Genomic DNA, 15,177 nt, shown 5'->3' with positions numbered 1-15,177 from the left:
AATATTGATGTTTTCTCCTTGGAGGGACAAATTAAATTCGTTTAGTTTTTTAAGCAAATTTGACATTTAACATAATTTTAAAAGCTAGATGTCATTGCGAAAGTGGTGGACCAAGACTGAATTTTATTCTGTTGGAAAAATTACGATATCGGTTTTCAACGTTAATTGGCTAGCCATTTTAAAGCTTTGACTTTTGAAAGCCACCTCACTGCACGATTGATTGATTGATTGATTGAGTGAATCTTTATCCTCGGACTGGGAAAGCTTCTTGCAGAGCTTAATCCTGGCAGTTTCGCATACTTGTAGAGGCTTTGAATCACTGACGCAGGCCCGGTCACCGAGATTGACAAAGTGAAGTTTCCGATTGTTGAAGTCTTGTTGCCGGGGAACTATTCCATTCATTAGATGCCGCTGAATAGAGAGCAGTCCTTAACGTGCGTTGCTCAAGCGCACACCCCGAGAGTCGAACCAGCGCCACTTGATCTTGAAGCTTCTTCGATGCAGTAAAAGAGTTTTTAACTCCGATTCCATTTCACCTCACACATTTTCAAAAATACAGGTAGCCTATTGAGTGCGCGACTTTTAATAAAGCTAATAACTGTCACAGCATCTCGCACAGAAGTGTTATTATGCAGTACCTTGCGCAAATTGATATACTTTCTGCGACCCCTGAAGTTCGTTACGCGACCCCTTGGGGGGTCGCGACCCCCAGTTTGGGAAGCCCTGCCGTATACTATAAGATGATTCGGACTGCTTTTAAAATATTCATAATGCAACTTTTTCTCTTGTTTAATGTAACTTTTAACTGCATCTTTTCCAAGTATTATTTTCACTTTGACAGCAATCATGTCGTGTTCTTTGGGTAAACTTGTGTTTGGTTTATCGGTTTCAACTGAACAGTGACTTAAAAGTTATTGAGTATTGACATTGTAGTTTGTAGAGATGTTTCAGCCTAACTCAGTACAGCACCAGACCTATACGCAAACTTGTTACATTGCTAAGCAATTTCGTACAGAAGTTTCAGCATGCTTGTAAACAGTCGGCTTAACTCTTTCGCAACCACTGAGGTCACGACGTTTTAATCTAAATAACCAGACATTTTTCACAAAAACCTGTTGTATTTACGCCGTAATAATATCTCATGTGATCGACGTAGACGCACAATCTTGACATCAAATGAAAGCATACACCTTCAGCTACCCGAAGATGCAAAGTTTTGCAATAAAATTTAACACATTCAATGTACAACTAGCAACTTTCCAAACGGTATTTTTTCTAATTTCTAATTTCTAAAAAAAATTAAAAATTAATTGGCAGAAATGTATACTTCATTATAATCTTTACTGCCCAAGCATGATACAATAATATGAAAAAGATTTAGTTTAATCGAATGCCAAAACAATTCTGCACATGAGAAAAATTTTACTTCGCTTCTGCCCGCAATACCTTAGGAGATACAGCAGAATGAATCAGGACAGGTAAAGATTATGGATGGATCTGCCATCATTTACATTTTTTTGCTTGAAACACCCTTTAAACTTGGACGTATGGATACGTCCTTGGTCATCATGGTTAAAATCTCAAGAAGTGTGTATACGTCCGTGGTCGCAAAAGTTTTTATCAATTTTTTATGGAGAGTTTTGGCAATGTAGGCCTATTGTATGAAAATAAATTATTTGACGTCAGTTACAACATTACATAAAATTAAAACTAAAAGACTTTTGAAAATGAAAGTATTGCTCAGTTTAATAACCAAACCCTTACCTAACTGTTGCAAAATGCCCATAGAAATTTTGAAAAAGTCACAGTTTGAAAATTATAATCATTATGCCAGAAAATGTTACAAAAACTGAGTAAATATAGTATGTTTTTGGAAATTACGTGGGTTGGGAGGTGAGTCATTTTTCATACTTTTTTATTAACAGATCACTGTTAACTGTTTGTAGGTTTTCCATTTAAAGTAAATATGAAATTCTTAGCCTTGCTTTTCTTTGTGTTTGTTTGGACACTTACTCAAAGCGCTAAGGAGGTGAAATTAACTTGTGGAGACGATGACGAAACTGAAAGAGGGGCCATTAGCGCCCTCTTTCAGTTTTCTACAGGATTGCCTGGAATTAAAGGTAATAATCAATTTGTAACATTCCCAGCTCAAGTTACGTTTTGTGTTGTTAAACCTGCAGTATTTCGACCTTCAGTATTTCAATTCATTCAGTAGTTGCGATCTCTCAGCTTTACAAGCCACCCGAAGACCCAACAAGCTATCGATCGTCATTCTCCCTCTGTTCCTTTCAAAGTCTTCGAAAGACTGATCTACGCCTTTCTCCAATTGTAGATCTGCTCCTACCAAAGGAGCAAGCTGAATTTCCGCGTGTGAAATCCTCTCTGGATCAGGTTGCTCCACCCAGGACGTCGAGGATTGATTTAAAGCTAAAGCAAACGTCAGAGCTCATCATTCTAGATCTAATAGCTGTCTACAATACTGCATGACACCGTGGCCTTACTTGCAAATTCATTCCCGACGCCAGTCGAATCGTTCCATTGGCCCAACGGTGTCGGATTTTCCGCAAAATAATGTATTAAAGGGGGTTGCATTTTTTTGTGAATGTGTTGCTGAAGAACAGATGGCAGATCACATCATTTACGATTATAATATCATCTTCAACCCACTTAATGAACTGGAAGATCCTTGCGTCTTGGATAATTTAACCTAACACTGGCTGTTTTATGGTAGCTTTTTCATGCAATCCGGGAAATATCATCGTCAACCTGGAGTGGTAAAAAGACAGACTTTCGGCCTCAAAATATCAAAAGTATGATAAAAAGCGCTTTAAAGCGACTCTGATTTAACAATTACATGTGTTGTTGTTTCCGACAAAAATCACACAACTTGTCCCAACGTTTCTGAGATTTACTTTGGCTAAATTGCCTTCTTATCTTGTCGACATTTTGGGTCAGTTGGACGATTTTAATTGCAAATACATGGGTTCATTAGTAAGTGTGTTCAGCACATTCAAGACAAGCATTTGGCTTTGCATTTTCGTCAAAATTAATCTCAAGTAAAGATTAAAATTAACGTTTTGATTTATTTTTTAAAATTTATGGCGGCAAATCCACGCCTATTTTCATAATCTATAATTCTATAGCCTATATAGTTATAATATCGTAGTTGAATCATCATTGTTCAACTATTTTATTGTCATATAGCCTAGTTGAGTCGTACTGTCTGTTTATTTGCCTTTCGTATTATAAATAGAAGTTATTCCACAATAATTAATTTTCAAATAAATTTTTCGGAGCGATTTCATGCAATACCATGTAGCCTGATCTACGTCAAGCATTATTGCCGCATTTTAGTAAGCGTGTTTTTAGTCTGCATGACTAAAAATTAATGTGCTTAAAATTACCATGTTACTCGATACAAGGAACTGTTATTTCACGATCTTTATTTCAAGTGAAACCGAAAACAAAATATTGCTTATTTTACGACCAAAATTGAAAAAGAGCCAAAACGTAGTAATGGCGTATAGACTGCTTGAGCGAATTGAAAAAATCCAATTAGCATGAACAACTTTTTGACAAATGACTCTATAACATAACTGATTTGATACACTTGGTGCGAATTAATGAATTGATGTAAGCTTATGATAGATGCATTAGACATTGGGTTATGGTAGGCCAGGGATCACCAAGCCGTTATGTGCGGCCCGCGGAAGGTATCAGCGGACAAGTAGGCCATAACCAGTGCCGGATTAAGGGGGGGGCGGACTGGGCTGAAGACCAGGGCCCCCACTTTTGTGGGCCCCCATCTCAAAGAAAAAATCTACTAATTTTTTTAGTTGCACAGCTGGAGATTACTGCTTTAATTCGTATCTCAAACAAGCAAGGGCGGCTCACCCATATGTGCTGCGGTGCTGCAGCACCCCTGCCCAACCCCAGATATTCAATTTTTCTTCGTTTTTTTAACAAAAAACATATTTATTTGATACTTTCATATCTGAAAATGGTAGGGATTACGGGTCACAGTTATGATAATGCTGCCAACATGAGTGGCAAGTATAACGGTCTTCAAGCTCTTCTGCGCGAGAAATGTAGTGTAGCTCATTACAGTATGTCCCTTGCACAGCACATTCACTTAATTTAATCGGTAGCCTAAATGTTCGTGTAGAAACATGCCGTTCTGCCGCTGACCGCTGAGCTTTTTTGAATTGTTGCAAAGCCTTTATTGATGGCTCGTCTCGTCTACTCATCGTTGGCAAGTCCATCAAAAATTCCTAGATGGTTTGCCTGTTTTGAAGACATTATCTCATACAAGATGGTCAGTTTGATATGATGCAGTTCTTCTTATCGAGTCTTCTAAAGTTCGTTGATAGGCTACACCACAGATTGACACATTCTTCCGCAACGGAGTTATACACTGACAGGTCCCACCTACTGCACCGGGTGGCAAGCCGAGGGCAAACAAGAAGGTGATCCTCTGCATAGGCGTAGCCAGGGGGGCGAAAGGGGCCATGCCCCCACCCCAAATTTTCCAAGTTTGGATTTCGAAGTTGAGCCCTTTGTTGAAAAATAATAAAGTGTGTAGAAATTTATATCGTTTTCCAAGACATCTGACTATATTAACATCCCCAAGGACTTGTTTTAGACACACAGAAAGACACCAATAAATTTTGCAAATCGTAAATCGCGCAAAATTTACGCGATTTACGTTTCTTTGAACTAATTCGTGGAAGCAATTTCAGAATGGCTTACTCTGTTGGGTTTTTGTGTAGTTATTGAGTTTTTGTGTAGCTGAGTTTTTAGTGTTCTCTAATTTTAGCCGCAGTTTTTGCCCGTTCGTGTGTAAAAGCTATCTTCATTAAGTTAATAGCTGTTTATCTGCTAATAAATTTCATACAAATATTACCCTAAAAGTGTTTTCAGAAAGCGCTATAATCCATTATTTGAGTGTAATTTTTCAAAAATTTCCGGAGGAGCTTGCTCCCGGACCCCCCTAGAATACGCGAGCCTTCGGCACGCTCTAACCCCTCTACCACTTTTATTGCTTCAACCCACCAGGATACGCCACTGCACATCAAGTGGCGATGGCTTTAAATCAAACACTTTGTTGTTCTCTTCAATTCATCAAATATTTGGCCCCCAAAATTTTTTTCTGGCTAAGCCACTGGTCCACTGTTTGGGGCTCGGTGCCACAGATACATGCAACTGGGCCCGTGTCGTAGCCCCACTCCACCATTAATTTTTAGCGAAAAATGTCACTTGATAAGGGCCCCCACTTTCAGCTCAGCCCAGGGCCCCATAAAACCTTAATCCGGCCCTGGCCATAACCAAACATATTTTGCTTGGGGAGTTAAACAGCATGAAGGCAAAAAAAATACTTTCCGGAAAGCGTACATCATTTTCGCTTTGCATACGATTCCACCGACCGATCAATCAGATTGTAGTTCTAGGTAGGGAGGAGTCGTTTAAAGTTATTCCAATGCGATGTCCAGCCACACTGTCCCAGTGGTTGATTAAAACGTCTGTTTTCGAATTTCGAAAATGTCTGTGAGCATAGAGTTGCTTATTTTAAGTTTATAAATGTTCTGTAAAAACTAACTTATAGGCCTAGTGTGCGTTTCATCGTTATTGGGTTTCACGAGCAGTGTTCCTTTATGCAAGTTTTTGTTGCCAAAATAGGTCGGTGTGCCAACTCAATTTATAATAAATTAGAAAAATATTAAATATAGGCTATAAATTGAAAGAATTTTCTGGTATTAAAAAAATATTTAGCTTAATAGGCTAGGCTACTGCAAAATGTTGTTAATCAACAATTCTTGCCATGCTGAAAAGCACTGCAAGTCACAGTTATCTAATAAACAAGGAAAGACGGTTTTATAGACTTTCACAAAAAGGATGAAAAACCAACTCATTGCTTTTTTAGTGGGAACACCGTTCATGAGTTATACGATAGAAACGTTTTTTCAGTGATTTCCACAAGCGTTTGTTTCATGGTGCTATTTTCTTTCTCCCTGTTATTGGAGCCTATTTTTGCTGATATGTTTGCAGGTGATATTGTTGCCTGTATAGCAATGTGTCAAACATTTCCATGTTTACTGAAACTGTTAATTGCAAGATATCTTTGTGAAGTGAAGTGACAACACTACTCTTGCTTGGCGATGAATATTCTCATGAAACCGCTCGCCTCGCTATAAGTGCGCAAAACAAGTGACCTCGTTTATTAGGCAATGTTAAAGAAGTCAAAAGTATTGTTAAAGAAGCTTGGCCTGGCAGAAGCGTTGTTCGACTAATTTTGTTGCTGCGGTATTCTAAGATAAATATTAACAGCATGTAACGCTGGATACTGGGTACGAAATGCGTTCTTTTCTAGCATAAGAGTCAACCTACCTAAAATTTTATTTGTGTGGTCCGCCACAGCTCTCCTAAGTGTCAAAGGCGCCCGCATACAAAAAATTTTGGTGACCCCTGTGGTAGGCTATTCGTTCTTGATCAGTTCGTGATGAAATTTAGAAATTTTTGGACTATGTCTCTTTAAATTTTTCTTCTTTAACTTCTCTTTAATTTTGCTCTTTTTATTTCAACTTCCTTTGCGATGCACAATTGCACATACTGAAATATGTGTGTCTTGGAAACTTGGGACAAATATTGCATATATGGTATAGGCTACCATAGCCTCCGTAGTGCAGTATAGTATAAATTAAATTTAATATTGGTTTGAAGGGGAAAAGGGAGATGTAGGAATTCCAGGAAAAACTGATGACGCCATGAAAGACATTGTCAAGCTGGAAACAAAAATCCAAGATCTGGAAAGAAAATTAGAACAGCAATCAGGTATATTTTCATTGATTCCTTCATTTTACCACTCACTGATTCTTTGTCACACTCACTCAATCGCATATTAATTCGTTTACTCGCTCACACTCACTTGCTCATTTATTTCTTTGTGTCAGTAATTTGTAACGGTGTATTACGGGAAGCGGTAAAAGATGTTGTGTCTGCTAGTAGCAGACTGCTACTGTATGTTTGGGGAAAAGCGTCCGGTTTATATTATTATGGTAGACATAACACGAAGAGAGCTGTATTTGCATATGTCTTTTTTGTTTATTGAACCTGGCCCGAAACTTGGTTTATTTTTCTGAGTGTGAATAATTTGGTATTTGGTATAATAAGTTGGAACACTCCTTGTTTGTTGGATATTCTCAACAGTTTTGCTCAAAAGATTAAATTTCTGTAGGTGCTATAACCTACAAAGTAGCACAATGAGCTATACCATAGGTGACAAACCTGCGGCCCGCCGGCCGCATGTGGTCCGTCAAAGAATTTTGTGCGGCCCGCAAAACTATTTGACAATCACTCATGCATTAAAGACAAGAGACATCTCAAAGCTGTTTTATGCCTTCACTGGTACACTTTTCCATAGCTATTTTCTTGCCCTAAACACTAACTTTCAGGGTTTAAAGTTAGAAAATAGGAAAGCTATAAGGTAAAGTTGTGAAAACACTATTCACCAACTTCACCTTGTATTTTTGGTCGTTTGTTACTTTTCATGAATAATGTTTTGAGTCTCTTCTACAGTAAAAGATTTCATAGTAAGTTACGATTAAAAAGTTGTGTGGCCCGATAACTCATGTGTAATTGACAAAGTGGACCACGACCGCAAAATGGTTCGTCACCCCTGAGCTAGACAATCAGCTACAATGTGAATTTTCTTTTTTTTTCGTTTGAATGATCTCATTTCAAAACTCAAGAAATTGTGCTATTTCTAGCTCTAAGGCGATTTAATTTGATAAACTCCGTCCAGTGCTGCTCCACTATGCTACACAGCAGTAGCGTAGAGTCTCAGGGGCACGGGGGCAGTGGGGCACGTGCCCCCGAAAAATTGTGCGGCCCGCAAAGATGTGCCAATATTGAATTGTGTGCGGCCTGCGAAACGTGTTTATAATTTAGTTTAGTCTGGTACGTGTGAACAATTCATTGTGGAGTGGTTTATTGTAGATTTCGCATCTTCTGTTAGCCACTTTAGTAATCTCTCACTGGCCACCACTAATCCATTGTGTTTAATTATTTGGAACATAAAAATGTGTGGTCACATGAAAGGCTTTATGAACAAATTACGACTTTGGAAAGCTCACATAGGCTACACATGCATTCTGAGTAGAAAAACTAAATTTGAAAAATTGTTGTATGAATTTTTGGCTCGTTTCAAGGACTTCAAATCTCATAAATATTTGTTTGGAGGATTCTTTTCGCCATTCGACACAGACATTGACAGAGCACCAGCTGATATCCAACTTGAACTGATTGATCTTCAAGAGAAAACGGATTTGAAAGCAAAGTACTTAGAAATGAATCTTGGCAATTTTTATCGAAAACATCTCAATCAAGATGATTTTCCACATTTCAAAAAAATCCATTGCTTCAAAAATAGCTCAACCTATTTGTGCGAACAATTTTTTTTCTAAATGAGCGTCAAGAAATCTCCTTATTGATCGATTCTGACAAACGAACACTTGGAAAACGGGCTTCGACTTGCGAGCACTTCCATTATTAAAGTAAATTTGGAAAAAGCCGTCGGGAAAAGAAGCAAGCTGCAAACTTATCACTGAACTCATTTAAAGACGGTGTTACAATAAATTTGTATAGCAGTTTTCTTCACAAATTCATGCGTCAACATATTAATTCTGCTAGGAGATAATCTCTTATAATGCCATAAGAATAACATGAATAACAAAAAAAACTACTTTTCTGTGCCTGCAACTACTAGAAATCATATATAAACGTGCGGCCCGCGGTTTCACCCAGTTATTTATATCTGGCCCTCCTGTAATAATGGTTGCACACCTCTGGACTGTAGGCTATTTTAAAATTTTCTTAATTTTCATTACGCAATGTCTTTGCACAGCTTTTCTTTTCGAGTTAATCTTTTCAAACGAAATGAAGTACTTTGTCCGATTTGCTTCAAACACCTCTAGTTTATAGCGATTTTATCATGTTTCGGGAAAAGCAATCAAATATTGTTTTCAACAAACTTCACCTAACTTATCGTAAAATTGTAGATTAGTGAGGTGTAAATTAATTTGACCCTGGTTATTTTTTGATTTGTTAGCGAGCCAATGACAATGCTGGTTCAGATTATGGCTCTATTATTTGTAATAATTGAAAAAATATTTTATAACGTAATGCTGGTTTAACAATATGACATGAAAGTTGAAATGCTGCATCAACAAGGATGTAAGACTGTAAGATATTTTCAAAAGTTTATATCACCATTGAGCAAATTGTAAAAAAGTAAAAGAAAAAGTGAAACACTACGACAAGAGTTTTGATGTAATCTTATCTTAACTCTCAGGAAAATTCTTTTTCTAGACTACTTAGGAAAGACCGACCAAATATCGTGCGCGATAGGTTATTTGTGGACAGTGAATTGCATTCTCAGCCTATACATAGCTTAAAAAAACAAAAAGTCGATTAGATTCACTGAACAATCTAGCAGCTCTGACATAATGAGTATAATTACAAGCCTACACTTTTTAACCTTTTATAAGCCGGATTTGTTTCTGCCGCGCGGAGTAGCAGGTGGTTAGCCTACTATGGTTCTGTTCGTATACCTTCACACAATTTATTTTCAACCTCTCCTTCACCATAGAAAATTTCTGTGTAGTTTGCACCACTGATTTAGAAATGTGCTTGTTTTGCAAGGTTTAGGCTATGGCACACATAAACCTACTGAGGGGTGGAATGCTCAGTGGCCTTCTCCATTTTCATATCTGTACTGTAGAAATTAGCCTAATGTAAGTATAAGTTATACTTCAAAGTTCGTTTGCCGAATTCACGCAAATCTAAAAGTTCTGGCGCCATTACGCATACGTTTTTATTTTTGTCTGTTAGGAGTCTTTTTCGTGTGTGGGTATCTTACTATTATTACAAAATTGCATATAACCTATAGCCTTAATGCAAATTGGTCAAATTAGAAAAGGGAAAATGGCCGAAGTTTTTCAATGTGAACGATTTTTTCGACGCTGACATCTACGTTTAGCCATTCAATCTCCGAGTCTGGTGGTAGGCATATTATTGGAAAAGTTATTTTACCACTTCTGAAATTCACTAATACAGTATGACTCGGTTTGCTGCAATTAGCGTGATTTTTGCTCAGATACGAGAACTCACCACGAGAAGGTTGGCACGCGAGAAGTAATTTCATCCTGTTCTTTCCACCCCACTTCCATAATATCCTTTCTAACGCAGGCTCTCTATCTTTATTTTCGTTTTTATTTTAATTTCTTTCCTACTACCAACAGTTTTAACTTTACTTTTGTAATTTGTTTCTTTCTTTGACTTTTAAAGCACGACTTTTCCATCGCAGCTATGTTTCTTCCACATTCATTCATTATAAGCGGTCATGGCTTTATTATGACTAATTATAATACATTAGCAAAAAAATTAACGTTGAAAGTAGTATTTATTGATCGGTTTGTTCCAGAACTTATCTCTCAACTGCAAGAGTTCCAGCACAGCCATACAGACAAAGGTAATGTTTATTAAGTGCTTGTTAAAAGTATCTTTTAAAATTGAACAATCGTTCAGAGCTTATCTTTCACTTGCAAGAGTTTCAGAAAAGTCATACAAACAAAGTTTACTTTATGGTTTGCAGATGACAGTGACAACTTTATCTCATAGAAAAAGTTCATTTTTAAAAATTGATTTTACCGCAGAGGCTTGCGGTTTTCTATTCAAATATCAGAGTTTACATCGGAAGAACTTTGGCTTGTCCGCACATTTTAACCCAACTCCATAGCAATACGTTTTAACAGTAACCCAACTCCATAAATATGTAGCAATTTGTAGTTTGAGTTTATGTCACTCACATGATAGGATTGATTAAGGTAAGAAATTTACAGTGCTAATAAAATTAAAAATTATGTGTATTCTTTGTGCTGTTTAGTGAAACTCTGCTACGCTGGATTGAAAGATCGAAGAATTGCGAATGGCCAGATGAGTGCGTCTTCCTCGTATCCGCATCCTGTTCACGCGCCTTGGCAAGCAAGGCTTGATAATAACGACGGCTGGGCACCGGGTAAGATGAAATAATTGTTTAACTTTTTTCGTAAATACTACATAGGCCTACTTTACATGCTGATTAATTTTTATTGATTTTTGCCTAAAACAAGTCCTTTGAAAATTATGCAAAAGTAGCTTCCAGTTGTGGCCTTAGTAAACTCATTTTCCAGGCAATACTACGCTTTTTCGTGTAAAAAAAATACAGCAAAGTGGCATTAAGTCATGCGATCATGAAACTTCTGTAGGCTACGTTCAAAAAATTTTGTTCTATCAGATATAAGCCTAATGTGAGTGCAAACCACAAAGCTGATCAGAATTAGTAGTGAGTAGACTGCTCACTGCTCAGTGTTTATAACTTTTTAGTAGGCCCACTGTATCAAAATAACTTGATATGATGTCACAAAAAATAAATTTTCATGAGACATCTTTTAAACTAACTTTATTGCAGCAAATCGTCGGCCTGGTGCCTGGCTACAGATAGATTTCAGATCTCCTATCGTTATTACTGGGGTCATCACACAAGGACGAAAGTCGCCTATTTATATACAGTGGGTTACGGGCTTCAAGATCTCTTACGGAAATAGTTTAAGTCAACTTCAGTTTATTTTTACTGAGAATGGAACAGAAAAGGTATCAGTGCATTTTTTTAGAGCGACAATGAATAAACTATAGGCTACCGTTATTATAGCAAATTAGATTAATTTTTTATACAACTATAGAATATTAGCAACTCAATGTATTATTATGTTAATTGCCGTGTGGTTGCTTGGTTTTATCTGTCTAGAGCAAATTAGCAATACTTAATGTGTTATTATGTTAATTGCAGGTCTTCCAAGCTAACAGAGATCAAAACAGCTTAGTAACAAACAAATTTCCAAAACCGATCGTTGCTCGATACCTTCGTTTGGTTGTGGATAGTTATCATGAAGCGCCTGTATTTAGAATAGAAGTGTTAACTTGTTAATAAAGTTAACTTGAATGCTTGACAACGTTGGATAAGAAATTTTCAGACAAAATGACTTTTGTGCATGATCAAGAAAATACTGTAAATAGGCCTTGTCATTGCACACGAGCTTTCACGGCCAAAACCTGAATTCAAATGCTAATAAAAAAAAAACATCCATGGATTCTACAGCATTCTAAAAATTTGTCAAAGAAATCATCGCTTTTTCTAATCATGAGCAGTTTTTGCATAGGAAAAAGCTGACCTTTTAACAAACGACTTTTAGCTTAGTTTTTCTAAAAAACTAAGTTATAAGAAAGGCAAAATGTCGTCAGAAAATAAGTGTATAATGAAATTCGTTCATGGTTATAAAAAAAAAAAGGAAAATGGAAAATTAACTTCAATTTTAAACTAACTCTTGTAACTTCAGCTTGTTTAGAAATCTACTCTTTCTTTGGATGATTGGTTGGACAAACTGTGACTTTTAGAGGAAAAGAGAGCGAATAAAACAAAATTGCTAAGTTCTTTAAGGCGACAAGCCTCCAGACCTCATGCCAGTTTTTTTTTCATTATTTTTTATTCACAAAATTGCATTCTTCATTTAGCTTAAAATTTACGTCATTGAAAGTCTGGTCTTCAGCTAAATTTTTTCATAGATCCGCTACTACAGTAGAACTAAAGGCTGCAGTTGGTTTCAACTAAAAACTGCAAGCAACCGTATAGGATACTTGGGTTCTATATTTGTGTAAAATGTTTCTCCACGAACAACAACAGAATTTTTTTTATTATGTGCAGCTTTGTTATGAAAACCCATCATTGTATCATTGTATGACTATCATTGTATATTGTATTGCATAAACAGTTCTAAAGGCGTTTGTGTACGGTGTCTAGATTCTACATCAGGGGTGATCAGATCCTCGAGAACTTCTGCGCCGTCGTCTGGGCTCATAGCCTACTAATTAAGTTGTATCGCTTAATGATGAAGAAAATTAAGTAAGCTTCCAAGAGCAGAATAGGCTTCTTAGAACAGGATTCCTAGAATTTTTTGGCATTTTGTCGTTGAAGCTGTATGAAGTTCAAAACTTGTAGCCCACAGTATAAAGGTCTATTTAACCTGCAAGACCAACAAGTCAAAATAACCGGACAAGCCTATATGTAGGCTACTAATTGTTACTTCCTAATTTTGTGCCGAATTTCAAGGACAAAAATAAGTGACAATTTTAATGTGGCCCACCAAAACTCGTAAGTAACGCAAAATGCGGTTTATAAAATAATAAACAGTGCAAAATATACATTTGTGATATTTCTTGAAAGGTTTAATTTGAATGAAAATTAGAAACAAGCGACCCGTACTCGAAGCGTATTGCATTTTCTCCAGAGGTTATACTGTTGCCTATACCTATCGATTCACTGTAATCTCATCGCGGTAATTTCATCGTGGTAATTTCATCGTGGTAATTTCATCGCAGTAATTTCGTCACATGGTAATTACATCGCATACATTGTCATCGCATTATCGCATTTTAAGTACATTGCAAGACACCACATCGTCAGTAATCTAATCGTCTTCGTCAACGTCCACCCTAACCCTAACGTCCACCCACCCTAACCCAAACCCTAACCCTAACTTCGGAGGTAACCAGCTACTAGACGGTTCGATCAGTCTTTCGTCCCTACGCCCAGGTCTGACGATCGATTTGCACGTCAGAATCGCTACGGCCCTCCACCAGAGTTTCCTCCGGCTTCGGCGTGCCCAGGCGTAGTTCACCATCTTTCGGGTCCCCTACGACCGTGCTCTTGCCGGAGCCGGCCCTTTCAGGGCGGTGCTCCCGTCGCCCCGCAGCTGGTAGCCTACACAGCTCTCATACTGCGATGTAATTACCTGACGATGTGATATACTGCGATGTAATTACCATGCGATGAAATTACCACGATGATATTACCACGATGAAATTACTTCGATGAAATTACCGGACACCATACCTATCGCCTACCGAGAATGTTTAAATTAGTCAAGTTGTTTTACTGTAGCTTAACTTTGTTAAGTGCAAGATCGCATTTTGAGTAAGTTTACTTTTTGATGCAGTCATACAGTACACTCTATTTTTCCAATTTAAGCACCTTTCTATGCAGAGTATTCACCTACCGAAGTGCAGTCGACAATCATCACGGCTAGTACAGACATTGACATCACAAAGCTACAACAATATAAAAGTGCCACGCTAGGAATTTGTGACCACAAAACACCATATAGCTACATATAAGGTATTAGTTAGGTTCATTATGTCAAACAAAAGAGTTTCGTTCAAAATTTTTGGAGATTAGCAAACCTATACATTTTCGGAAAGCTTAGACCATGAGGAATCCGAAAAACGTTGATTACATTTGCAGAGATGTCACCATGGCCGCCATTTTGCATTTTCAAAATGGCCGCCGCAAAATATATATTTTGATATAGGCTCGGCTCCTAATAAACTTAGAAACTTTATCAAACATGCTAATTCTATGTTTTAGGGGTCAAGGCATCCATTAGAAGCATACATAGATACCTAGCGTTAACCACTTTGCAATTATCAGCCATATTGGTTTTCAAAATGGCCGCCGAAATTATATTTCGTTACATTACTACTTAGTAGTTGAGATATAAACTTCATTCAACATGCTAGTGCTAAGGTATATTGACTAAGGAATTCATTAGAAACAAGCCTGCACACCACTGTCATATTTTGGACAAACAAAAAACAATTCAATTTTCCAACAGCTGTCGTTATTTACAATATCTGCATAGTCTGATAGCGAGGATCATTTTCAACTTACCGCTACCAATGTACATCACCACACCCATACAAACACTACCACACTGAACAGTTGTTATATGTCACATTTCGTTATCACTGTCCTGAGTCTTATTTCCAGCATTACAGTCAACGTCATTTTCGCAGTCTGTCCCACACGGGCACAAGTCGGTGCAGGTCAAGTTGTTCCTTCGACACGAACATCTCTGGGTTGAGCAGTTGGTTTTGCATTGGCATCGGACCAGCTGAATAATGGCTTGTGGTGCAGGTAGAATCTTTGTGGTGATAGGTAAAATCCCACATTCATCCTGATGGTAGTCATGCTGAAGTGGATCAACGAACTGTTGCCACATGACAGTGGCTTGGCACCAGACACGACTCTGA

At 37.5% G+C, this 15,177-nt stretch overlaps 1 protein-coding gene across 1 annotated transcript; it reads left to right on the top strand.

Annotated features, from left to right (window-relative positions):
- Nucleotides 1-1,955: 1,955 nt before the first annotated feature.
- Nucleotides 1,956-12,871, top strand: LOC145769530 (lactadherin-like). The gene is made up of 6 exons (XM_082581179.1): nt 1,956-2,120; nt 6,718-6,828; nt 10,478-10,525; nt 10,940-11,071; nt 11,504-11,685; nt 11,882-12,871. The coding sequence occupies exons 1-6, from the start codon at nt 1,967-1,969 to the stop codon at nt 12,017-12,019; spliced, it is 765 nt and encodes a 254-aa protein (XP_082437305.1). The 5' UTR covers nt 1,956-1,966; the 3' UTR covers nt 12,020-12,871.
- The last annotated feature ends 2,306 nt before the right edge of the window (nt 12,872-15,177 follow it).

Source organism: Aplidium turbinatum, chromosome 4, assembly GCF_918807975.1.
Source record: "Aplidium turbinatum chromosome 4, kaAplTurb1.1, whole genome shotgun sequence".
NCBI lineage: Eukaryota > Metazoa > Chordata > Ascidiacea > Aplousobranchia > Polyclinidae > Aplidium > Aplidium turbinatum.
The sequence above is the reverse complement of the archived record's forward strand: the minus strand, read 5'-3'. Positions and strand labels throughout refer to the sequence as shown.

What these genes read in the sequence shown, in the direction of transcription:
- LOC145769530 (XM_082581179.1), top strand. Translation starts at nt 1,967, where the DNA reads ATGAAATTCTTAGCCTTGCTTTTCTTTGTGTTTGTTTGGACACTTACT. An exon ending in AGGATTGCCTGGAATTAAAG is followed by an intron (nt 2,121 to 6,717) that starts GTAATAATCAAT and finishes ATTGGTTTGAAG; the next exon opens with GGGAAAAGGGAGATGTAGGA. An exon ending in TAACGACGGCTGGGCACCGG is followed by an intron (nt 11,072 to 11,503) that starts GTAAGATGAAAT and finishes ACTTTATTGCAG; the next exon opens with CAAATCGTCGGCCTGGTGCC.